The 26,841-nt window shown below is 37.4% G+C and overlaps 1 protein-coding gene across 4 annotated transcripts in view; it reads left to right on the forward strand.

Annotated features, from left to right (window-relative positions):
• RANBP3L (RAN binding protein 3 like) overlaps positions 1-26,841 on the forward strand; it is a 38,019-nt gene that overhangs the window by 1,649 nt on the left and 9,529 nt on the right. For 3 of the 4 annotated variants that reach the window (XM_075079896.1, XM_075079895.1, XM_075079894.1), the window contains exons 2-14: positions 8,457-8,515; positions 8,784-8,820; positions 9,433-9,510; positions 10,595-10,669; positions 11,846-11,920; positions 12,569-12,693; positions 13,154-13,257; positions 17,028-17,112; positions 18,214-18,313; positions 19,425-19,555; positions 20,497-20,617; positions 21,174-21,316; positions 24,478-24,673. In XM_075079896.1, the coding sequence (XP_074935997.1) occupies positions 8,457-8,515; positions 8,784-8,820; positions 9,433-9,510; positions 10,595-10,669; positions 11,846-11,920; positions 12,569-12,693; positions 13,154-13,257; positions 17,028-17,112; positions 18,214-18,313; positions 19,425-19,555; positions 20,497-20,617; positions 21,174-21,316; positions 24,478-24,673 (1,329 nt within the window). The remainder of the gene's footprint in view (positions 1-8,456; positions 8,516-8,783; positions 8,821-9,432; positions 9,511-10,594; positions 10,670-11,845; positions 11,921-12,568; positions 12,694-13,153; positions 13,258-17,027; positions 17,113-18,213; positions 18,314-19,424; positions 19,556-20,496; positions 20,618-21,173; positions 21,317-24,477; positions 24,674-26,841) is intronic. The other variant, XM_075079897.1, reaches the window with a different exon arrangement.

A 26,841-nucleotide genomic window follows, 5' to 3' on the forward strand; every position in this document is an offset into this window, starting at 1 on the left:
GGTCTAGTGACACAGTTACTTCTGCCATTGCATCACTGCTAGAATTACATTGTAGTAGTGAGACTCTCAGAAATATTTTTTTTCACTCTAATGTTTGAAATGAAGCCAGCTGGGTTTCATTTCTCTCAGAAATTATGTTAAAGTATTGCTGGGATAGATTTTTTTGTTGTTGTTGTTTTAATGCCTCTTTACGTCTTGCCCATATGAAGACGAGGGCTATGCTCTACAGAGGTGCATGGGTGTGATACATGCTGTATTTATAAAAACTTTTGCAGGCTGTCAGCTGAGTTTCCATGGCTGAAGAGAAGAATGCTAATTTTTAAATTTTATATGGCATGCTATGAACCCACAGTGGAAGCTAGGAGTAGTAAATGGAATCGTTTGGGTAAAAGAACCCTTTCCACACCAATCAAGAAAACTGTATTTAGAATCTGTAGCATTGAGAAGAGTGACTGAAGAGAGGGTGAACATGATTTTAAAAAGGTAGGGCCTGACTCTGCACAGATGTCTGGATGAAGAATCCTTGCTTTTGTAACTGGTCTCACTAATGACAGTGAAACCATGTGGCCTATGGACTATTTGTATGGCAAAGAATGTGCAAGATTGGAGTCTTAACAGACCAGCAAAGCTGTCCTAGGACAAATTCTTCCAGAAGTTTTATTTTGCAACAGTCAGTTGAATGAACTTTTCATTTCCTCTTTCTAAGTATGATGAAATGGAAACTCACTTCTTCAATGACGTACTCTCTGTTGATCCAAACAGGGATGTGTGAAGTTATTTATCAGTTGCCCAAACTGTATTTACAGGAAGTGATCTGAATCCAAGATAAGCAACGTACACTTGGTATTTAATACAGAGTGTTTCAACAGCATGTGGTGCTGTGTTCAGGAATCCGTTCGTGGACCACTGATGTACAGTCACTTCTGTAGCAAGCACAGCCAGGTGGCCAAGTGTCTGTTCTATATGTTATCTAGACATAAAATTCTCAACAAAATTGTTTTTCAAAACATGAAAGGCTTTGTCCAAAATTTCATCTCAATGTATTTGAAGTACTTAATTTTAATAATGCTGAAACTATTTCTTATCATAAAACACTTCAGCATGGTTTTGGACCAATTATTTAGAACAATTTCTATTGAACATTTTTGGAAAATGAGGATTCATGAGAACTTGCAAATTTATTGATTCACTGACACTCTTCAAAAGAAGAGTATTCTAAAAAATCAAATTAGCTAACAAATCTGGAAGTATGATGAAGATACTGAACTTCAAAATTTGTTGCCTGTGTAGCAACATGCCTCTCTGCTACCTCTGCATATGGAAAACTCTTCTGATTGACCAGGTTAGAATTTAATTTGATTTATGACCCTGTTTTTATTTTTCTGTTTTCTTTTAGTGGTTACCAATTAAAAAAACCCTCACCATATATGTATAATGGATTTAGATGCAAATTAATTAATCAGTCTTGTCTCACGATGTCTTAGCAGAAAAAAAAAAAGTAAATTTGCTTGGAAAATCCTGCCAGCTTTGCATTAAAACTTAATTAAATTAAATTAATTAAATTAAATTAATTAAATTAAATTAATTAAATTAAATTAATTAAATTAAATTAATTAAATTAAATTAATTAAAATTAAAATCTTAATTTTTAAGGTAGTTGTCCCAGAAAGTACTGAATATGCTTCATAAGCAGAAATCAAAAGAGTGAAGTGTAATAAATGAGAATCTGTAAGTAGGTTTCCAGGTCTGTGTTTAGGGTCTTAAATAAGTGACCTGTTTTTTGAAAGGTGCTGAGCAACCAGCCATGCATGTGAATTCCACTGGAGTTCTCAACTGCTCAGCGCTTCCAGAAACAGACCTGTTACTCAGGATCAGCAATGTGAAATCTTTAAAAGGCTTTTCTGTATGTCCTAAAGTTGGTCAATTTTATTAAGTTGTGTGCCTAAAGTACTGTTCTAGGACATCCGCATTTTGCCTTGTGTACCTTCCTTAAGTTTTGGCAGAGGAAAGCCTGGTTTATGTAGTGAGGTCACTGAGTGACATGAGGTGTTGGCTGGCAGCTTTGTTGCACTCCTGGTTGGCTGTGAATGGAATTTACTTTATGTTGCAAAGTTCAGTGAGTATTTATAAAACAGAAAGCACTCTTCTAATGCAGGTTTGGCAAATCCTGCTCTTCGCCAGAAGGCTTCTACTATTTTTTCACCTCTTTTTAGATGAAAATGGTCCATCTCTGGAAATACTGACAGTTGTCTTTTCATATCAAAAACCAGAAACAATATTTAAACAGGAGTCTGAGCTTGGATAGCAAAGTAATTTGTTAATCTATCCTGCTGCATATTTTCACTATATGATTTCTCTTCTGCCTGTTATTGCAGTTTTATTATCTGAAGTATAGGTATTTTTTTGTGGTTTTGCAGCATATTGAACAAAAACTGGTCGTAATAGCACATAGTTTAACTCTGATACTCCTTGAGGCAACATGTTAATGGACAGAACATTAGCTAGCATAGTCAAAATAATTCCTTTTTTTTTTTTTTATGGAACTATACTGATCTCTGAACCCATATCTTCCATCTACATGCCAGTCCATTGCTGCTTTCTTTTTCTTCATGTATATTGCCACAAAATACCAGGCACAATATTTTGTCTTAGTGTTTTTTTCAAGTAATAGATTTAAACAGCATATATTCATAAATGGCAAAGCTCTCCCTTGGGTTTTTTTCTTAGTATTTTAGTAATGTGTCCCTACTAAAGTCACAGTAAATCTACTTTTCTTCTTAACATCTTCCCCAATTATATGTTCCCATTGAGCTAATTTGTATGTGAAACAAACAAAATGGCAATGTTATGTGCAACAATTTGTTGTTATTGCTTAACTTTATTTGGTTTGAGTTCTATGACTTGGGAACCAGCAATCTAAGCTGTAACATCAAAATGCAGAAGTATTCCTGCTTTTATATTTGCAAATTATAGCATTAATACACAAAGGTAGTGAAATTCGTGCTATAGTGTATCAGAGCACAGGAACTTGCTAGGACCATGTCATAGCCTTATCTTTTGATAGGATAAAATTACAATCTGAATATAAATTTTCATGTAGTAGTTTTTGTGTGTTGTGTAATGCTTACTAGAATGTTGTGAGGGAAGGCTGGATGCAGTTAAAGGTTTTGTAAGTCAGTGACATTACTTGGAGATTATACAATTTTCCAGAATCTTATTCTGTTTGAGAAAATGATCTTTGATTAAGAAGCTGTTTTATTTTTCTTTTTTACTGTGTAAAGTAAAAATTGTAGTTTCTGTTTTAGAATTGGAAGTTTTGCTGTGAGGTGCAAATGGGATTGTCACAAAACCCAAGAAGGTGCAAGTTGTTATTTTAATTTAAGAAATTATGAGAAAAATGTTATTTTTTTACAAGTCAGCTTTTGTTATCAGTGTTACAGCTTTGCTGGAAGTTAGGAACCACTGGGTGGGGTTTTTTTCAGGCTTTGTGTGAAGGATTCCATTTTGTAGCTAAGCCAATCTGAAATACCTGATTGCAGGATTGGTGGTTTTTGTAAAGAGCTGTCAAATAATATGTAAAGTTGTGGGAATAATGGAAGCTCAGGCAAAATCCAGATTGGCATTAGGCCTTTAAAGAAATTCTCTGTATGAAACTGTTTAAAGAAACAACAGAGACATGAGAATCCTGCCCCCTAACTGGTCAATGGCACTCAATGGACAAATAGAATAAAAACTGCCTATTGCCAGCTCTGTGGTGAAATATTTAAAGTACATTTTTTCCATATGGCTTTCAATTAAGCCTAATTTTTAAATCTAATACAAAGCAGAAAAGCAGAACACCATGTAAAGTGTCTAACCTTACATTTCTTAAGGTATTAGGTTAATTTACTGGAAAAGTGGTTAGAGCTTTCTTCAACACTGACTGGCTAGTCCCTGAAAGAGGTATTGTCTAGTCACTCAGCAGGAATTAAAAAATCTGGGCGATGTTGCATACCTCTGACACCACAGAAAGCTTAATTCCTTAAACAGTTGCTCAGCTTTGTAATTAGCTAAAGGGATGAGTAACCAATGAAGTCGATTTGAACAGAACACAAATTTGAATGAGGAAATCAGTTTCTGAACTTCCTTTCTCTAATAGTATACATTGCTAAGATTGGAAGAGAAAACTATGATTCACGTGTAAGAACAGTAATTGCTGTTAAACTCTGATGCTTCCACTGTAGCACTTTAATGCACATATAAAATTAGTTTGATTTTTAGATTTGATGGACACACAGCTTTCACTGGAGTCAGCCATCCTGAGGGATATAAAACCTTCTCCTGTTATTTTTTAATAGATGTAGGTTCCTAACTTTAGATAAAAGCCTGTGAAAGTATTTGATATCAATATGAATTTAAATGTTTTCGGACCTCTGCCAAGTTTGGTAATGATGAAGATGCAATAGAATTAATTTTCTTTTGAATCATAATATGTAAAAATCAGCTGTTTAAAAGTCAGAAGTAAAAAACTTTTATTGAGATCACAAATTCCTGTCTTATCCTGTTAAAGATTTGAGGTTTTTTTGCTTCAATTTGGGAGGAAAAGAGCCACAGCACTGTCAGCCACTTTTGACACATAACTTCAGACATGTGACTGCCTGAAAATTGGAGAGAGATTTGGTCTCATTCTCTTCACTGTGTCCTCAGACCTCAAAGGTTAAGGATCATTTATCTGTTCTTTGGGCCAGATGGAGCAATAATAACTCTAAAATGTTCAAAACCATCAGTGTCCTGCTTATTTTTTTTTTTTTTAGTGTGTATATTTATGAAGTTTCTACAGCTTTAGGAAAAGCAATAGCAATAGAAGTGAAGAGTGGAACATCACAGCAAAGGCTGAAGGACCCATACACCTCATGGACAGTGTTGGCTTTTGGGATACAAGCAAAGTTGGTAAAAGCAGTTTTACATTATTTCTTGCATGTCATTGTGACTAGTGCTTCCTAGGCTTAGGCCACAGCCAGCAATTATTTTTCCCAAAATGCACCTCTGTATATTCTTTCAAATGCCAAGTCTCCATCTGGGCATATGAACAACCATAATTTGCCAACTGTCTGTACATACAGTGCTAGGCAGAGCACTGAGCAGAGTGATAGAGTGGGGATGCCCGAGTAGAGCGGAGCAGGCACCAGGCATGAAACCACGGTGCCTTCTGTGTTGGGGAACACGGGTCAGAGCACGGTTGATAGTACTTCTGCATGGCTGGAGCAAGGAGGCTGTGCAGGTAAGGTCTCAAACAAGGAAACTGGACATATCTAAGATGTCTTCTGGGCAAGGGCTTATTTTGAACTGCGAATGCAGCAAACATTATGCTTTCTAATTCAGCAGCTTCAGGGGAACTGTAGTGAGGAAAAGAGAGCCCCATCTGTGGTGATTATTGATGGGCAGACAGACAGGTTCTGTGTCTGGACTCTTTGCAGAGGCTGGTGGATTATTCCAGCCCCTGCGGCCAGAGCAGGGTTCTTATGGTAACTTTTCCAACAGCCTCCTTTATCCATAAGTGCCAAGCTGCTGAGGTCTGGAGCAGCCCATCTTAACCAGGCACTAGCCAGCCTGTGTCTGTGTCCTGTTGGTGATGAGGAGGAGAGGCAGCTCCAGCCCACCCCATTCCTGTCCCTCCACATCTGCGTGCACCCAGCCTTGGCTGCTGCTGCCTCTTCCCTGGACAGGGTCAGGCACTGCCTGCCTGGGTGCCTCCTGCCTCTGCTAGGAGAGGAGGGTGCAGAAGGGCTTCTCTTTCTCCTAGCACACAGCCATCCACCCTGGCAGCATCACCCGTAGTGCAGAAAACAAAGGAGAGAAATGCAAAGCTGTTCACCAGAGTTAAAATTAGCATGTTGACATGATTGTGGTAACTCCTGGATGGCCTTGTGATACATCCACAAGTAATTTTGCATTGCTTTTCCTCTAGGGATCAGCTGCAGATATTTTGTGCTTGAATATCTGAGAAGTCTAAAACGTAACTGGAAATTGATGCATAGAATACATATATAGTTAACACATACATTTTTAAAAAGTCTGTTATGAATGGCCTGATTAAGGAGTGAAGATCTTACTGATAAGCTGCTAGGAATGCTTTTCAGGAATTACAAAAAGGTTTTCTTGATTTGGGTAGAAGCAATACAGAACCATAAAAATTATAACCATGGTGGCAAGAAAGTTTTCCCTTTGGCTCAAAAGCAGTTGATGGGATATATCTTTTATATTTACTGCAATATCAAAATATGCATATTTATCTTTAAGAGGTTATTATACTGTAGCTTCACATATTTCTATTGGTAATCAACAAATTTTTACTAATTTTTCTTCAGTAATAGTTTAATTTTCCTTCAGTAATAGTTTAAAAAACTGTTACTGGAATTTTGTTGTTTATATTGTACTGAGTGTTTCTAATTTCCTAATTCCTTCGAACTACCTACAGCCTTTTAGCTCCAGCAAAAGTTAACTGTGATAGAAAGTCAGGTCCTTTTTCACAGCAATTCACTCTTAGCTAATTTCATGATTTGGAGTAGTAAATGTACCTTTAAAAATACCGCTAACTTTTGAGCTTTGAGAGGTACTGGGGAGAATATGAAGGTTTCTGTAGTTGTGCTTTAATTTTTGCATTTTTCTTTAATTCAGTAAGAATAAAAGTCCTTTTTGTCTTTTAAAGGAGACACGAGAAAAGCCTATTACATTTAATAAATCATATTTCAGTGAAATACTATTGTTTATGTGTGCCACTTCCCTCTAGTGAATAGAAGTGGAATTGCTCCACCTCATGCCATGCCATGAATACACAGCTGCAACTGGATTATGGAAATTTTCTTCAACTTTCAGTGACAAAGAATTATCATTTTTGGAGTTGAACCATGTGAACTTTTTTCTGCTTTTTCTGCTAAGCACAAACCAGACCTTCATGCAAGTTTGCTAAATTCAGTCCTTTGCACACACATAATGCCCAAGTAAATTCTAAATTAACTTCAACAAAAGCAAGACTGTTTTAGTTATTACTGCTGTGTCTGTATATCACTGTATTTGAGTAACAGTTTCATGCTTCTTGCACCAGTTTACATACATGCAGCATTTATTTTAACAATGTTTACTTTTTTCATGATTGTTGAATATATATTTATTTAGTAATTTAAAGACCTCCATGAAAGGTCGTTATTTGCTTTATTAAACCTTTAAGTAATTGATACCAATGCTAGAGTGGTTTTGTCACAGATGGGTGTGCAAGCCAGGATAAAAATATCAATCAAATATTTTCATATGGACATTTTTGTTGAACAGGTAGATATTCTAATATAAAACAAAGGAAGTCAGTGTTATAAAAATGGTGTGTACATGATAAGTATTCTGTCAAATGTCAGTTAACAAGATATCTAGTGTGGGATTTCTCTGGCCAAAGGCCAGTCATATAGCTCAGTAGTCACCCTAATCTGTCCTTATCACCAATGGAGAGAAATACATGCATTTTGGTCTCCATCCATCTCCTAACCTACACAAGTAAAGTATGCTTATGCTCAGAAGCTGATTATTGACAGCACATTACAGACATCTCAAGCTAGCATGAAGTGAATCCTGAATGTGGTGGTCTAAAAATGAATCTGTTTGTGTCTGCTTCTTTGCACTTTAATTGTGCCATTTATTGGCATAATAAATATGCCATTAATTGGTGGTACTGGTGAAGACAACTTCTGCTTTCACACTGACAACCAAAGATAGTACTTTAGAGTTGCACAGGCTGTGAAGGTCTCATTCTTAGCAAAGTAAGTAGACTGAAGAAGTCATGTAAGATGTAGAAGTAGTGAACCCTAAATCAACATAAAATTTGATAAGGCAACTGTATGCTGAAATGTGTTTCATTAAAAATAAAAGGATCCAAAGTTGTTCTCAGTCATACCTAAGAAATGCAGAGGTATGTCTGAGAGTAGAATTTATTCTATAGAACTTCATATATTTATACATCATACGCATTAAAACTGACACTAGGCATTCACTTACCTGAAGCCTAAAGAATGGGAAGTGTGAATGTAGCTGAGAGGCCCTGTAATACATTGCCTTGCTTTTCTTTTGGGATCATTTTGTATTTCACATCCCTGTACTTTTCTGAGAACTAGACCTGCAATTCACCCTTATTCTTGAAGGATGGCAGATGTTTATTCTTTTTATCTAAAACAAGTGTAAAAAAAATATGAGGCCAAATCCTTTGGTGTATAGTTAGGCAAAACTCACACTCTGATTTGTGGACTCTAGTTTTTGGGTTTTTTTTTGTTTTTTAATTTATGGACTGTGCTGTACATCACTGCAGCTCTATACTTTCTTCCTTTGTAACAAAAGGATAGAGTTGTGTTTGTTAATGCATAGCACTTTGAGAACTGTGGTTGAGAGGTGCTATTGCAGAATTCTTAATAAAAATGTTCTCTTCCCTTTTTCAGAGAGATCAGTTCTTGCCCAGCCAACATTTGTTTTTGAAAAGAAGCACTGTCCTTTGAAGGTAAAAAGCGTTTTTTGGGGGGCATAATTGATAAAAAATGCTGAGAAATAAGGATTCTGTAGACAATGGTCCTAGCACTAATGAAAGATTTTAGCCCAGGTTAAGACTGGTAATAAATAGTCTCAAAATAGAACAAGGAAAAGTAGAAACTAGAAACAAGACTGCTTTTAGTACATATATGCTGGAATGATATACTTTGTGTCCTGTTCTAGAAAATGGCTGTTCTATATTCCTTGATCCTTCCACACCTATGTTTTTTTTTTTCCAGCGGCCTGCAGAAGACCTAGTTTGCAAAGCTGAAAATGGTAATAACCACCTCATTGAAACAGTATAATAATACACTGGGTTATTCATAGGTCTGACTGTTGCTTGCGAGAATAGTGTTTTGACCCTTACTTTGTATGAGCAGGGACATATCCCTCTTAGTAGACTAAGACTATTGGATTGTAGAGCTATTAGTACTGCGTCCTAATATGTATGTCCCTGTCTTACCTTAAGAATTTTTCCATTTTACCTCTTATATTTACCAGAAAGCCAAACTCCAGAAGCCCTGAAAAGTGGCTAAGTATGTTTATCAGCTGTACAAGCTCCTAGGTGCCCTTTCTATTTGTTTAGGCTACACTGTAATTTAACTTCTCATTCTTAAATGTATTCTGAGCTTGTGGGTTCTGAACTGATTCTAAGTGCTTAATTTAGGTTCCCTGAACTTAGTAGAAATAAAGAAGACTCCCTAGGACTTTGTGCCAGGTGTTGGCTGAGATTCCAGAGCCCTCATGCTCTTAGGTACTGCCTTAAAGCTGTTCCTGTAAGTCATTCCTAGAATTTATTGTGTTCAGGTTTTAATTCTGTATCATAACATTGTGCTGAAATCTCCTGCCAGACTGCCCCTGCAGAACATTATATTTACTTTTCTCTAGATTTCGTTAGTTTTTCCAGAAAGCGTGCAAGATCATCATCTTTTACTTCCCAGAAGTCTGACTCTCAGTCTAACACAGGTATGATGTTTAGCTCCAGTCGTGTTTTAATTACTATAGTTCTGTATTATCATCTGGTAAAAAAGAGAAGGACTTTTACTGTCTAAGAAACATTTCTGCACTGTAGAAATGCTGCAAGTTATGAAAACTTAAACATTGATATAAACTTTGTGGTAATTTCCAATACATTCCTTTTTAAATAAAAATATATTAATTTTCCATACTTACATAATATTACATAAAATAGTGAAAAATCCGTATATTTCATATTGTTTCCTTGAACTGCTCACACAGTCAAGGGAGGAGGAGGGCTGGAAAGAAATCAGATTCCCTGCTTGTGGAAGAGATCAGTGTTCTGGGGGCAGTCCCTGAAAATGTAAAGCACTTTCCAGAAGCGCCCCTCCCTCCATCCTGCCAACAGCTGACCTGGAAGGCCCTTTAAGGACTGTGTATTGTTCCCATGGGAAATGCCCAAAAGTAACTGAAGCTACTGTGCAGAAGAACTGATCTGTTTTTTACAGTGCTCATTTAACATATGGATGGGACCAGAAAGTTATTTCTGAATTTAGGCATTAATATGTGTACACTGTATTTTGTTTTATCTAGCCCTGTGTCACACCTGAATGTAGCTAAAAGGTTTTAAGACGAGCTAAGTTTGGTTTACACTGAAAATTATATGGAGTTCATACACAGAAAATAATAGATATGGTAGAAATTTTAGGGTATGCCTATATCAAAAAATAGAGCAGGATGCAGGAGGAAGCTTGTGTGTTTGACCTCTTGATTGTTGACACTGCTTAACTGATAGCTCACACTCTGGTTCTGTTTTGAACCTCTCCAACCGGCAGTCTCCAAGACAGAACTGTTACAGAGTGGAATAGCTGTAAGCAGTGTGCCTGAGCCAGGCTGTGCCACTTGGCCTCAGAGACAACTCCAATTCTGCAGGACAGGCATAACTTAACATTCTACTTCTGAAAGCTGGTAGCTATCAGATAATAATTGATGCGACTGCCAACGAAGTCATGACATGAAATTGGCTAACCGTAAAATTAATATTTTATTTTTCCTCCAGACAAATAATAATTACAGTCGCTTGTCCTTTCAGAAACAACTCTTGCTCAGAGAAGAGGGAGGTCATCTTCATTTACCATCCTTCCTACCTTCCCACCCTCCCAGCCCGGTAATTAAAAAAACAAAGAAAACAAGACAACCAATAAATATTTATATAGAAAAGCAGGTATTAGCTAAAATAGAGGTGTACAGAAATGTTTTTTCTGCAGAACAGAGCTGGAGTGCATTGGACTAGTCTGGTATTTGGACAGGAGAATGGAATGTTTTAGGAGAAGGACTGGCAGTTCAATAGAAGAAATGCTTTTTGCATTTGTTGTTAGGGAATCCTGCAGCACTGGGGAGGAATCTATAAATAATTTGGAAACAGGTGTTTACACAGTGTGGTCCAAATTATACTTGGAAAAAACAGAATGGAGTTAAAGTAATTATATGAATTAGTTTGCTTGCAATTTAATGGTGATGGTTCCTGTAGGAATATAATTTTCTATCCTGAGGCTCTCTTCCACCTAACCAGTGACCCTGGGAGTATTATCCTGTTTACCACTAACAGTAATGATGTAGTAATGATGTAACTAATGGGAAGGATGGAGTGGTCTTAAATCCTAGTCTGTGTCTTTTACCAGAGAAAGGTCCTTGACAGACATTGGCATGAAGGACTTCTAAACAATCTTAAGAGGACTCATTGTTATAGCAGCAAACCACACTCTTTCTGCAGTGAAAAAGTAGTGATTGTGTGTAGAGTATCAGCAGTGTCATTTTACAGGATGTGGTACCTGGTTGCCATCACTTTCTGGCTGGTGTTTGGTACCTTTATTAGAACAGTGAAAACATCAGTAGTACACTGCTGTCATTATAGTAATTATGAAAGCCTTTTTACCAGAACAGGGCAGGGCACATTTATTTATTCCTTTGTTTTTGGGACTCATTTACTCATCTTAAAAATGCCTAAGACTGGACAAGATAGTGTTGCCATTTCAATAGCTTCTGCAAACCAGCAGCTCCTGGTTTTCAAAGCTGAAGAAGAATTTTATAAGTTTAAAAAATCCATTAATATCCAAAAGACTTCTCTCTCTGACGTAGCCAGAATACCCATGGGACTTTCTGTGCCTAAGTCTGCCCATCTATAAAATGGGGACAGTAACAGTTATCTCAGAGATCTTGTTTAGATGGATGGGTTGGAATATTGCTCAGCTACTACCAAAATATGGAGGGGTTACAGAAACCTGAATTAATAATTAAAATTTGTTATTACTCGTTATTAAAATTTAAATTCCTTGTTCTGTAGTAAAGAATAACAACATATTCATGACCTCAGCCTTTCTTCGAAAAAACCCTGACTTGATCAAAAGTACAAAAGAAGGTAACTGTCATTGCAATATTTCTTCACTGTAGTTCTACAGAGACGTTCTTAACAGATACAGAAGACACAAAAAGTGGCAACTCTTCTCTATGCTAGGTGATAGGCTTAGCATCATTATGAGGTTCATAATTTGTTTGTTTGACAGTGTAAATATCCTGTGAGCTCTGTTCTGAGCCTCTGCTCTAACGACTTAATTCCTGAGTGGACTGAATATAACCTTTAATAGTGAAATTCCACATTTCTAACTGAATAACTGCTCCTGGAGAAGGCAATAAAGAACTCTATTGGCATCTGCAGATGCAGGATTAAATCTGAAACACCAGAAGAGAGATTTAACACAAAGCAGTAAATATAAGTATAAAGATATATTTAAAAGCTTAAATACAGATATATTTTACAAATATAAAAACCTATACTTTTGTATATAACACATTATCTTTTTCTGATAGGATAACGGGGTGGGTGTCACTGCAGAGTCTTGTATTTTAGAAGGGATTACAGTTTTTCAGAATATGGGGCAAGTAAAGAACAATAAATGTTATTTAAATATGCTTTGAAGCTTTCAGTTAAAGAGGCAAGACACATAGGTATGAATTAGATGTGAAGAAAAAGTCTCTGTTTAAATATTTTGTCTTTGTATTTTGCCAGGATCCTTTACACAAAGTCAACTGCGCAATGTCATTAGACCTGCCATTTTACAACCCCCACAAGCCCTGTCCTGTCCTGAAAATCCTGTAGTATCTCTAGTAACTAAGAAAGAAGCATGTGCTCAGGTAAAAAGAAAAATAATGTTACTGGCTAATATATGTTTGCAGCTTAAATGATAATGGCTTAAAACAGCACTGTTTTTTAAATTATTCTACTGCATGATTTTCAAGAAAGTTCCCAAATCAGTCTCAGTGGAATCAATGGATCACTGACATGGTGTGAACTGTTAAACATGTGCTGACTGTTTGAAAAAACCAAATTTCTCTGCAGGCTGTCTCAACTTTCAGATATCAGGGTTCTGTGGGAAAATCGGCTTTGGGGCTCTTCTGTATTTTGTTTATTTAGAAAGTAACATTTTAGCATTTTGATTAAGGGCACTGGCATAGAACACAGCTGGAAGAAGCTCTGCCAACTACCACATGTATATATCTATAGATATATATACCTCAGTGACTCTGGATTTCTGGCACATCTGGCAGAAAATAAGCTTGGTCTAATTAATTAATCTGGTTTTATTATTCGTAGTTATCTGAAGACAGCTCTTATTCCTCAGCTGAGAATTCAGTAGGTTTCAAAACAGCAGCAAGATCATCTACTACCTTGAATCTTTCTAGCTCTAAAACAACACAGTAAGTTTTTATACATTATATTTCTACACTGTTTTGTCACATGAGCTATGGCATGCCCTTTTGTCCTACATGTCAACATGGTACTAAGCCCATGCTATCTGCACCTACACAGTGCTCACTAGTGTTTGTGTGTGGTGCCAAGATCTGTGGATACTGACATGAGCTCTGTATGCCATAAGAAACGGACTTCTGCTGGGAGTTAATCTCAGTGGGACAGTTTGTTTCTCATTAGCAACCCCCGAGCCAGAAACAATTTTGGTTTGCCATCTCATGCAGATTTGGCAGTTCAAAATATGTCCTGGTTTTGAATGTTTACAGTCACCTTTGTGTCCCTTTGGAGAACTCTATTCTGCTGCATCTCATAAACAGATGCAAAGAAACTCAGGACTTATCAAAATATGTTAGCATATTGGACACAGGAGTCATGAAGAAAACCATACAGAACTGATTTGGAAGACAAGTGAATGCTGCAACTGATGCTCTACTTCCGTGCACATGCCAGAATTTTGGTATGAAAAACTAGCTGTGGTAATCGTGATGATAGGGCAGCATCTTTGTGCAGACAATGGTTGACCAGCACGGACTTCAGAATTTCTGCATGAGGAGGCTGGCTTCCTTGCCTAGGGCATTGCCCCGTGTCCTTGCCTCTGTATATGACTTTAAGAGCTCATACTGGTGCAAAAGTGGGCTATTACCTCTCTCAGGGAACTGGCTCATGAGAAAGTTAGGTCTGTGCTTAGCTAGCAGGTTGTCTTGTGGGTATTAATACTGCTTGCTGATGGTTGATGAGTGTTATCTACCTGGAAGTTGTGAGCATCAGGAATACACGTCAGATCAATTATGATGAGAGAATGACATTTCAAAATAGCCTGGACCACAGATAATGCATTTGTGTTGTTGCCTCATTCCCCCCTCCCACCTAAAATGGGCAGAGAACACCTTAACTGCAAAGGATTTTATTCCAGTCTTCTTCAGGTCTGGATAGGCCACAGATAAAAGTTCCTGCACACAACATTTGGGATGCACAGTGCCAGAGTTCTGAGGAGATAAGGGATTTTTAGATACACAGACAACTTAGATTCTTAATCCTTATCAACAAGAAGAGCATCATTAAAGGGCAGATGCTTACTGTGATTTTGGAAGAGCCAGCATGTACTTTTCTATCACAGTTAATGCTGTGATGATGCCTGTGAGGACTATATGGAGCCACAGATCACGCTGGATTTCTGGCAGATTCAGAATGATGGTAATGCACATACTGGAAAAGCCAAAGGGAAGATGGTACTGACTTCAGAATCGATGGTATTGACACTCCAATTCTTTTTGTCTTCTGTCACCCGCACAGTATCTAGGAAAAGGTAGATGAGTGGCGCTCTCTTGTGAAGTAGATAGATAAAGCAGTGGAATGCAGTGTTTCAGTTCTGACAAGTTACAAGACTTAAAAGCCCTTATGCTGTTTATCTTCCTCAACAGCAAGGATTGCTGCTGCCTGCAAACATCCCTCTTATTTCCTCTCCTCCTCCACCTCTTCTTCTCTGTGTGATATGGCTCTGTATAGAGATGAATGAAAGTGGTTTGTTAGCCCTCTGCAGTAGCAGCAGTTGTCCATGTCCCAGAAAACCACCAACAGTTCCATTTCCTGAACTTGCTGTAGTATGGAATCGAAAAGGAGAAATCTGCAGTTTCTCCTAAGTGACAGAAATGTAATGCTTGAAAATGTAGGCTTCTGGCCGTGTATTCAGCTTTGCACAAGTATTTGTTTGGAAAACTGCAGGGGTTCAAGGCCAGCTCTGGAACTAGCAGCTACTCAGACCCTTCTGGACACTCTGAGAAGGACTGTACTTGGATCTACTCACTTTCCATAGTCCTTTTCCAGTATCCACATTTCTCCTTTTCCCATTCTTCGTTGTTAGTAGTCATTCTCTGTATTCAGTGCCTCTGTTTTGCGTCTCCATGGCAATGTCACCCCTGGCACACTTGGTTCTTGTCCTGCAGCAACATAAGGGTACTGAGGTTTTAATAAGACTTTTAAGGCTAGCACTTCCAGTTAACTGTCTGGAAGAAGAAACATTCTGCACTGAGTACTTTTTCCTTAGGTTTCTGAAAATAATCAAAATCCATTTCCCACATTATTTCTTTGAGACAAGGCTCTAGTGCCTGATTCTTAGCTCTTCTGGAGTGCTATCCTTACTGAGGTGCTACTGGAGCAGCCTAGAAGTAGCAGATGAAATTTCAGGATGGAGATTGATCACAACTCAGTGACTTCTAGTGGGGAGTTTTCTTAAGGATAAGAAACTCTTTAGTTTAAACACACTTCAGATTCCCTGTTCATGGCCCAAAACACATAGGAAAAGCTTCAAGGCTGAAAAGAGACAGATTTCTGATTTCTCTATCTTATTTGCTCCTAGTCTTAGCAATGCATCAAGCATGAGAAAGTTAAGGAATATTTTTTTCCTTAAGCATAAAATGGAGGTAGCTATTACTTGGGAATTCCTTCATCCTACATGAAGAGATTTCAAGCACACTGTAGTTGTGAACACAGAAGCTAAGTTTTAGACACAATCATCAAAGTTCTGGCAAAAAACCCGGCTTATTTACAGGAATATTCTCTGCATGACATAAGCCCTCCCAAGGGTAATAAATGATCTGGAAGAGCAGATAAGTAGTGCACAAGTATGCAGTTTGTGACAGAACATCAGATCGTCTTCCTGCCAAGTTGTCCTTCTGGAACAGAAAGAGACAAGAACTTGGATGGTTTTGCCTTTGCCAGGAAGAGATGCAGCAAGTTTGTTTTGTTGTTTTGACCAACAAAACAAACAAACAAAAAGCAGTAGGAACAACTTCCAGCCAAAGAAGTTTATAAGGACTTTTCTAGTGACTTTTATAAAAAATGGATCCCGTTAAAGTGGCTATGTAATTAAGCTCAAATCACAACTCTACTTGTAATGGAATATGCTTGAACGTAATCCACAAGTAACATACTTTTTACAAGTTGTGACTATGTCATTATTTAAAAACACATTCACCTTCTTCTCTTAAAATGTCCAGAGAGGTAAGACGCTAACTGAGAGTAGTTAAACTCCAGGTAGCAATGCAAAAAAAAAAAAAAAAAAAGTTTCTTATCTGGAAAACCTGAGACACTAAGAAGGAAAAGGGAGAGAAGAGAAGGACTAGTGTTTTTTTAATGTAACTTTTGCCAAAACCAGTCACACTCCAGATCCTAAAAATAAAGTGTTTTATCTACTGTATGAAATTTCTTCCCGATTCTGTATCCCCATACTATAGTTAGCCAGTGCCAAAGGATTGCAAGTATTTAGTTTTCTTCACTTCTCATTTTAAGTATAACTATGGAACAGGTCATTTGAAAATGGAAAGAAGATCTTTCTTTCCAGTTTTAGTTACACCTCATCATAAGCCATCTGCTATCATACCTTTATGCTTTTGCAGAATTTATGTGAACTGAAAATGTGTGCATTAGAATACACTGCCTCTCCTCCGCCTTTCCAAGATGTTAGGTGAAGAAGAAGGCATGTTGTTTTGCTCCTTGATCTTTTCATTTAATGGACTTCAATAATCTTTATGAAATACAGTGTGTTCCTTTGGTGAAATGTTATGTTGAGAATATTCTCAGATTCTCTTAATGAATTCGATTACTTATCATTTTTTGTTCATCTTTAATGTAGGGTAACATAAGGTGGTAACATAAATGCATGAACTTTACAAAGTTCTAAATAGTTCTAAATCATTCTTACGTTATTTTGTTCCCACAGAAGCCAGTCGTTTGCAGACAGAAGCGTACAAAACAGCAGCAATTCTGATTTTGTGTTTGGAGAAAACATGGTTGAGAGAGTTTTGGTAAGATCCGTAAATGCTGGCAGACTTTTTAACAAGGTTAATGTATTTATAAGTATAATTTTTTTCAGAGATTGATTCTTTTTGGCTTCTCCTGTTCTTTTAAAGATGTGAGTAAATATGATTCCAATGACTGTTGAGGAGAAAATGTCTAAATATTTGCTGTAGGAGGGGTAGGCATCCCTACCTTCCCCATCCTAGATAAGTACTTTAATTAATAACCCATACCAGTATGCATTTCCTCTCTTTTGCTCATTTTTTGACCTGAAAAAAGCTTTTTATATATTCCATGTAAAGTGGGACAGCCACAATGTGGGATAAGAGAATGTGGTCCCCACGACTCTAATAGTTTCATCATAGCTGTTAAAAGATGGAAGAAACTAGTATAAGGGGAAAACTGAACACCCATCCTAGCCAGTGTCCATGTTAAACTATATTGTGCATGCTGTAAGATAGCTTAATGGATCAAGTCCTGAAGGAAACTCAGACAAAAAGGTGGTTCCCAAGCTGCACCATTTAAAATGGAATTGAAGTTCAGATTCTAGTAGTAGGATGAAAACAGTATGCATATCTGCCAGTGAAAAAGCTTGGCAGCCATACGTCTGGGTTATGACTTCTGACCAGAATTTAGTTATAAGGTAGGAGCTGAGCTGCTAAGCATTGTCAGGAGCGAGAAGCGTTAACTTAGACATGCCTACGAAACTTCATCTGCAAAAACTGAGGGTCATGGAAATTTTCAGTTTGTCTGAGGTTAAGTTTGTGGTGTTTGGGAATCTTAAACTATTCTTCTGGGGCTTAAATGCTTAAACTGGGAATTAGCTGGTACTTAAACATCTAAGTATTTCAGTGCATTTAAACCCTAGTCCAGGATTCATACAAAGAGGCCGTTCTTCTTGGTGGAAGAATAGTGTACTGATATTATGATAATAAAATATCTTCCACCAGAGACTGAAAGTGTATCATCTGGGTCAGTTTTTACCCTTAAGATATTAAAATTGCTAATCTTCAGCCTACCATGCATTAAATGATTCAATGTTCTGTTTGAATGAAGTAACACGGCCATTTTATTGAAATAGGAATTCTAATTTCCACTGTTTTTTCTAGAGTCCTGAAAAGCATCCCAAGCTGTGGAATGAAGCTGATTCATACAAAAGAGAAATAACATCCATGTATATAGAATCTTTTCATGTCAGTCCACAACCAAGTAAGCATACTCAGCAAACAAATACAGTTAGCTTTATTATTGTACATTTTGCTGCATCTTAAAGGATGTCAAATGAGTGGTGGTCAATGATTTTCGTATCTTCTCAAGTTATCCAGTCACTAGTACACTTGCAGTATGTGCCAAAATCTGTGTTCAGAAAGCAGCTGCAGTTTGGTTTATGACGTTTGAACTGCACTAAGTTCAGAATGAATGATCTAATTTACTCTGGAAGGGATGGAGTTTTAAAGATTATTATTATTTAGTATTTGAAAAAAACTGCAGTGAACTTTGTGAATGCCTTTTGGACCACATTTCTGAAGTAAAATTTTAAGCTGTCAGCTGCTTGTATTTTGTGGCTGCTCATACTTTGCCATACTTGTATCTAATTGTTGGACTGAAACTTCCATACAGGCAGATTTCAGGGGCTGTTTGTGACTCCGGTGTGAGCTTTTCTACTAGGCAAGCCACGTAGATGTGGGCAGTGATGGAATCCCAAGTAAGCCCCTATATAGAGTCCTCTTGCCAAAGTTTGCATCCCTCTTTACTAATGGATGTATTGGATACTCTTACTTTGTATGAACATTCTTACAAGTAGAAAACTAAATAAAATTAAAGCCTATGGAAAATGTTTATAGATTATGCAAATATACAATATTTTGTAACAATGTTGTTCCTTTCAAATCTTAGCCTTTTGTGTTCCTGTCAAATATTTATTGTATGTGTGTTACTAGACTGAATATTGCAGATTATTTATTAATCTGCACAGCAATATTATATACCAGTTTCATTTGGAAAATCAACTTCTAATTATTTCGGGCTTGTTTCTGCAAGTTGTCCCTTGGGGCAAACCTCTGCAACTGCAGAGAGCCCCGTTCAATCCAAAATAAGTCTAAACAGGTGAGACATTTTGCAGTATTCCAGCCTTTTTCTTTTTCTCTTCTATTTACTGCTTTGGCCAAAAACTTATTAATAACACTAAATAATATCAGACACCACAGGGATTACTGAAGTCACAAGTCATCCTATGTGCTAGTTCTGTTGTCTTGAAAACATTCCCTCTACAAAAAGGATTTCCTTTTTCCTTTTTTTTTTTTTCCCTTTTCCCCTACAGAAACAGTGTTGTTGAGAAATGCAACACTAATTGAATCTGTAGGTGCTTGTATTTCCAAGCCAGTGGAGAAGATTCTGTTAGATAAAGTTGACGTTATAACCGGAGAAGAAGCAGAACACAATGTATTACAGGTGTGTATTTCATAAAACCTTGATGGTGAGCAGTTTTGTTGTTGAAAAGAATATCTAGTTCTATTACAGATTGCAGCAATCTGAAAATAACTTCAGTTTATATCTCAAATTTTCACTTTTTTAAGATGTGCCTCTGCTAAGCCATTTTTCTGTAGGCTGATACTTACTTTTTCATATATTTGTTCATTTAATACTCCCTTTCAGTGACTGCTTCAGAACTGCATTCTATGGTTGTATTTTATAACATTTACACAGTATACCAGCAGTAACTAAAATGTCCAAACTGGAAGTGATTTCAGCAAAGACTTTTTTATGACAAAACTTTTTGGGGAAAAAAGCAGTGTGTTGTCAAAGTAATTAATTTTATAATTCATCTAAAATATCAATTATCTTTCTGGCCCAGCAGGATGTATCTTGCTAGTCTTCATCTTCAAACTGTTATTTTCTCAGAAAATAGCAACGATGTGTATGATTTAAAAAATCTTATCATTGGAAGTTACATTATTTTATCATTGATTAAATCTTTTGTCTTGTCAGAACATGGAAGTTTTACTCTCTTTGGAGTAGTACTCTCCTAGCAGTGGTACTTGTATCCCGAGCTGCATAATGTTTCTAATGAGTGAGGGAACAAGATTGCAGAACACTTGCAACAAATTCAGCTGTGTTAGTGGATATCACAGATGAAGAGTTAATGAATATGAAATAATTGAAAAAGTAAACTGGGATTCGTGCTGAATATTTTCTATGGCTGACAGAAAGTTTAGCACAGATCTGGGAGCCATTTCATTTTAAGTAACAATAGTGATATATCTATATATGTGTCTTTCTATACATGCATATGGATGTATTAAAAGCTGTATTAAAAGGCTTAAAAACATAAAGTTTTAGAACCAATAAAATTAACACTGGCTGGCAATTTCCATCATGTACTTCTCTTTCAGATCAACTGCAAGCTCTTTGTATTTAACAAGCTTTCTTTAACCTGGATTGAAAGAGGCAGAGGATCCCTGAGGCTTAATGACACTTCTAGCAATAAGTGTGGAATGTTGCAGTCAAGACTGAGTAAGAATTAAATAATGAAGTAACACATACACAAAACACTAACTAACTTGTATTATTGCTGGCCACAATAAGGTTATTTCAGAACATTTAAAACTAAGTAGCTAGTTTTATTTAAGTCAAGTTGCTGAGAATCTTTTTAGCATTGCCTGGTAAAGTTAGCTGCATTACAGACTGAGGCACAGGGTGTTTTTCACTCAGTTTGTACACTCACACTTGCATATGTTGTTAGGTTCTGTATCTGCAAAGTATCTTTAGCTCAGCTACTAGTCTGACAGTTTGGTCTTTGTTGATTCTGCTTTTCCAGGAGCACTGTTTCAAGTTACTTCTGGAATGTTGTTTTTACTGTGCTGTCATATATTTTTTTTATTGAAAGAAACTAATATATTTCAGTATTTAAAAACATAATTTTAAAAAAAATCTCACCCTGTCAGGTTTTAGACCAAATTAGAAAAAGTAATTCATGAAAATATTGGTTGTATGTAAGTGGTAGTGAAAATGGTTGCAGTAAAAATGAAGATGGTTCCAATGACTTATCATATAAACCTTCTGATTTTAGTTATGCGAAATCAAGGCAGCTTGAGACTGCTTCTCAACACCCGACTCTGGGAACAAATGATTATAAAAAGAGCAAGCAGAAAGAGCCTGTGCTTCACTGCAACAGACCAAAAGGACCACTCTGTTCAAGTATTTCTAATTCAGGTAAGCAAGAGATAAAAACCCCACCCAAATCCCCATTTCACCTAGGATTCTGAAGAAGACTTGCTGAGGCTTTGGTTTTAGCAAATGGCCTTTTATGATCTCTCTGGCTATACTTAGCTTAGCTGTTACATGGCTTTTATGATGAAATGAGTTAGAAGTGCTATCCCTTGGTATTAAAAAACAAAAAAGGTGTGAAGAAGGGTTATGGCCTTAGGACAGACATTTCCAGACTCTGTGTTCACATACCACTGATGGAATGGGTATCGTTCCAGAGTAATACGCAGCAATTACTCTTTCCTACAGAAGGAACACTGTAAGAATTTCTACACAGGTAGTTACATATTCATAAGTTGCTTTGGTACAAGGCAGCGGCTTTCTGCCATGGTTCTTCACACAGTGCTTGCAAAAATCCATCCAGTGTAGGACCTCCATTTCTCAGCTGAGAACACAGATTTTGCGATGTCACCTTATGTAAGACAATAGTCTTGGGAATCCTGGTTTTCTCTATCAAGGGCTGATAAGTTGAGGATGGAAATGTGGTGGATTTATTTGCACATAAATAGCACATATGTCCTAGTTTGGGAAGTAAGAGCAACCGCGTGAGCTTAAGGATGTCTCTAATTCCCCTATTAGACCTTTCTGGGAAGGGTTCAGCCTCCTGGGCAAGAAAAATAAGTCACCACTTCCAGGAACTGTCATGTCGTACACAAGCAAACCACCACACACTGAATATGCAGGCACTGTAAGTGTGTCGCATCCAAACAGTGATTGACTTACCTATGGCTGTGCTGCACAGCTGGTCTGCATGTGAGAATTAGAAATGCCCTATATTTCCAGATGTGCTGCAGTTTTTCTAGCATATATAGATGTAAACATTCCTTAAATTCTGTCCTGATGTTTCTGGACAGGAAAAAAAGACCTGTATTAGGAAACCAAGATACATGACAGCTGTACATGTATGGCAGCAGTTGCAGGAAGCTGCTTCTACAGTCATCACTGAGGCAGCTGGTATCCATCCCTGTAGCTGGTATCCAGCCAAACACTGAGACTCTTGAATGTGGAAGGCAAATTCGTCAATGTGTGAGCACTGGAAGGCACTACCAAAGCCTTGGCACGTAAATCAGGCTGGTCTAGTAGTCAGTGGAGCCCACTCCTCCAAGGCACCAGCAGATATTTTTAACTGCCATTTAGATTCGTTTTTCCCATGTCACATGAATGCACATTTGGTTCAGGGATATTATCTAAAGGGCTTCTCATGAGTGAGGGAGAAGAGTCACATGATGCTGACTACAAAGGAGGCAGTCCACAAGACTCCATTAGGTTGGTCCTGTAGTACTCACCCAGGTTTGCGCAGAGGGCTGATCCCACCCCTCCCACCATCTTTTGTTTCTCCCTCCTCGCCTTTGGTGGCATTGGATTTTGTACCGCTACGGGTGAGGCAGATCAGAAAACTGACCTGGGTGGGTTTGCTCATTTTTGCTAAGTTAGTTTTCTAGCTCTATTTTATTCCCTTGTGATCACCATAATGGTGGTACTGGCACAATGGAGAGGCTAGAAATGAATATTCAGAGTATGTATGGAGGTGAGTCCACCCCTCTTTGTAGAAGATAGAGTTCATATTAGATTAAAGTGACAGAGGCACTCTGGCTTTTGATTGAATAAGTAGAAAGCTACAGACAGAAATGATCAGACTGAATAGCTGCCTTTGATATTTATGACTGCATTTCCTGAAAAGCTGCGTTACCTTGAGAGCTTGGATTTGTCCACTGATAATTGCATGTGTAGTTGAGACACCTGAACAACTCTGAATTGCTTTTTACTTTGCCTGGCTGTAGAAAGAGAATTGTTTGCTGCTGCAAGCCTGGTTAGCACAGAAGGTGATCCTGATCTACCACTCCTTCCCAATTCACATAGCTTTTCCGCCTGTACACACTGAAACATGTCATTCAAATCCAAACAAGACGTATTTCTTCCTATTGCCAAGTGATACAGATAGAAATTACTCCACATGATACACAGAAGTGGAGAACTGGGCTACAGAAGACCATATGCATTCAGTCATCCTCCGGTAGACAATTTGCTTCATAAGAAGTATTCTCTGGCACTTCTGACAGTGCCCAAATGCAGTGCCTTTAGGAAGCACAAGCAAGCATGGCCTCTTTGTATGGTCTGTTCACCTCATCAGCCACCAGCATCCATGTGTTGTATTAGGCATGTGCGAGCATGCACACCTACTTCATTTCTTTGCTGTCTATTTTATGAAATGATTGTCCCTGAATTTTTCTAATTCCTTTCTTAAACTTTTATTACTAAATTTTTGGTCTGTTTTTTAGTTTATACTGTCTGTCACCATTCTCTCCTGAGGAAGCAAATTCTAGAAGTTCTTATTCACTCTGTAAAGAAGCATTCTTTTGTGCTGATCCCTGCTGCTTTCATTAAGTGTACCCTAGTGCATTTATTTTGTGGTCTGATGAACAGCCATACCATATTCAGTTTATCCACCACTTTTATAATTTTGAAAACCTTAGTTATACCCCCTTCTTTTCATACTGAAGAGTCTCAACTCTTCATAAGGAGCTGCACCACACCCTCAAATCATTTTGGTGCCCTTCTCTTTACCTAAATTCTACTATATCTCTGAGATGTGGTGACCAGATCAGAACACAGTACTCAGGACACAGCTGCTCAAAGATTTGATGTACTGGCAAAATGCTGCCTTGTCTAGTTCTCAGTACCCTTCTTGATGATTCTCAACTTGTGTTCAACAATATCATCAGAATTCGTGGTATCCTTAAATTTTATAATCACATTTATTACTTCCACAATCATATTCAGGAAGGGTCTGGAATATCAAGTACTCATTACAAACTGAGCCATTCTTCAGGGGAAATAATAATTTTTAACCTTATGCCTCTTGTAATTATAGAGAAAATAATCAACACCTACATATTATAAAACTCAGACCACTTAAAGAAACTTGACATTATTTGTACTTAAATTTATTTTCTGAAATAAATTAAGTGTGAAGCTTAAATGGATTGTTTTGATTAAAAAGGTCAAAACACAGCACTTTCATTATGGTTAAAAATTTCTCAGCTTCTCTGTGAAAAGTAGAGATTTTTCTTGGTTAGTTTGGACTGTATCTTTTTTATGTTCTGCAGGCAAGCTCAAAAGACACTGGATACCTCTTTGCAGCAATACATCACCGCCTTGTGGCATTGAGAAGCTTTGCTGAGCAAGAGCCAGATGCCAGTCAGGTAGACACAGAGTCAGAGATGTCTTTTCAGCCATTAAACTGTGATAGTGAAGATGAAGATGATGATGAAGAAGTAACTCAAGTGAGCAGCGGTGGATCTGGTAAGCAGAAAATTTCCTGGGAATGCTGTAATCCTTTCAGGGTATTTTATTGTAAGCAATCAATATTGTACTTTTTAAAATTATTATTATTCCATGCTGACTATAACTTTCATCTGTTACAGATAACCCTTTTCAGGTAGAAAAGGGTAATTTCTTTTAGCATTTTGACTTACTACTGTTAAAACGAAAGGTTTTGCCAGAAGTATATACATATCTTTATAGCAGTGGAATACTCTTTTGACAAAAGGCTGAAGGTTAAGAAATTTTAATACTGTCAAGCTTTACCTAAAGGTTTGTTCAATATATTTAAGTAGAAATGACTAGAGGTATTGAGATACTAGTTGTTACCTGAGTAAGTGAAAGTTGAGTCCATTCACATCAGCATTTAGGTAGTTAACTGATGGCTTCAAGCATAATGCATTTACCAAGATATTTATTACACAGTGATTAACTTAATTTAAAACACTGATTCTTGATCAGCTGTAACAACTAGCTCACTAGGAAATTTGCAGGTCAAGATTTACACACAAGTTGTACTAGTTTTCTTCAACCTAACAAAAATGTAGGCTCCTCAAAGTGAAGCATGCAACTAAAACAAGATGAAAGGGGCAAGCTGCTGACTTAATCTTACTCTATAAGTTGTTAATAGAGCTCCCACAAGGCTGGGGTCACATTTGCAGAAAGCAAGGCAGAAACAGATGTCAGACTTAAAAGCTTGTATCACAATTGGCAGGTAAGGTCTTGCCCCCTGAAATCACCTAGCTGGTTAAAATTTATTTTATTGGAAGTTTAGCTTTCAGTGTAGTGTTTCACCCACTGAACTGTGTATTTTCTGTTGATTTACAGATTAATAAGCGAACTCAATACAAACTCTTCTGTCTTGGCAAAAGACAAGTCAAATTTCTTGTGCCAAATGGCTACAGTGGATACAGGAGATGCCACTTACCTTTGATTTTCTCATAGAAGGACTAGAGCAGGTGTGTTTGAGTTGTTGCTCATAGTATTAGTTTCCCTCTTCAACTGAGTAACATACTGGCCTTATATTAGAAACTCTTCCTTTTAACAACTATTCAACAAGGATCAAGTCATGTACGAGTAGCAGCTGTGAGTCACAGTTTGCTTAAGGAGGCGAGTGTTTTTTCCCCTTTGGGCAAAACAATGGCAGTTCACAGTGCTGATTACAATTATTAATTGATGTTTAACCACATTTCAGTAGCATTCAGTGCTCTAAACAAAGCATGATGCTCTTATACAAAATTTTCTCACAAATACATTTTTTATGTTTAGGAAATGTGAAAATTGTTAGCTCTGAGAACTCCCTGGATTGCTCCCAATAAAATCAAGCATTCCCTCTGTAATTCCTAAATAGTCTCTATTGACTTTACAGAGAGTTTCTGGTAACCTGAAAACTCCAGATGGAGCTTGATTCCTTTCCAGAGTTATTGGTGATAAGGACTCTTTGTTCTTCTAGGGGGAAAAAAAAGAGGGAAAATAGAATGTCAAGGCAATGTAGGAGCACAGATTTACAAATTAAATATTTGTTTTGATTCACGGAGACTTCTGATAAAAATATTCAGATGGCAGTCAGCAAACAGATTCTGAGATATGAGTGTCAGGTGCTGCTTTTCCTGAAATTTTAGTTTACATATCTGTCTTTCATTCATGTCCAGTTCCTGAAAACAGTTCTAGCAATCCCTTTCAAGTGCTCTTTTGATACTTCCAGCATTTCCTGCTTATCTTTATCTCTTCTATTACTCTCAGACGCATGATGTTTTAATTTTGTGTAGATTTCAGTTACTGGTACCCAAGTCCCGCTTTACATGCAGACATTCACATCTTAGACATGCCTGTTCCTGGAGATCCCATTTCCAAAACGGGAAGAAAAATATGCCTCATGGGTTTTGAACCAGGTGACGTCAGATTTTAAATATCAGCATAGAAGTGTCCATTTGGATGCAAGAGATCAGATCCTGCATATTTAAGAGTATTTGTTTAAAGCTTTAATTTTCATGCTTACGTTTTCATTGAAGGATGAGCATGAATAAGAACATCTTATAATGCACCAGTACAGGCTGGGGGCTGAACTACTACTGGAAAATGTCTCTGTTGAGAAGGACCTGGGAGTGCTGGTGAACGGCAAGGTGACCATAAGCCAGCAACATGCCCTT

This window comes from Phalacrocorax aristotelis, chromosome Z, assembly GCF_949628215.1.
Source record: "Phalacrocorax aristotelis chromosome Z, bGulAri2.1, whole genome shotgun sequence".
Lineage (NCBI taxonomy): Eukaryota > Metazoa > Chordata > Aves > Suliformes > Phalacrocoracidae > Phalacrocorax > Phalacrocorax aristotelis.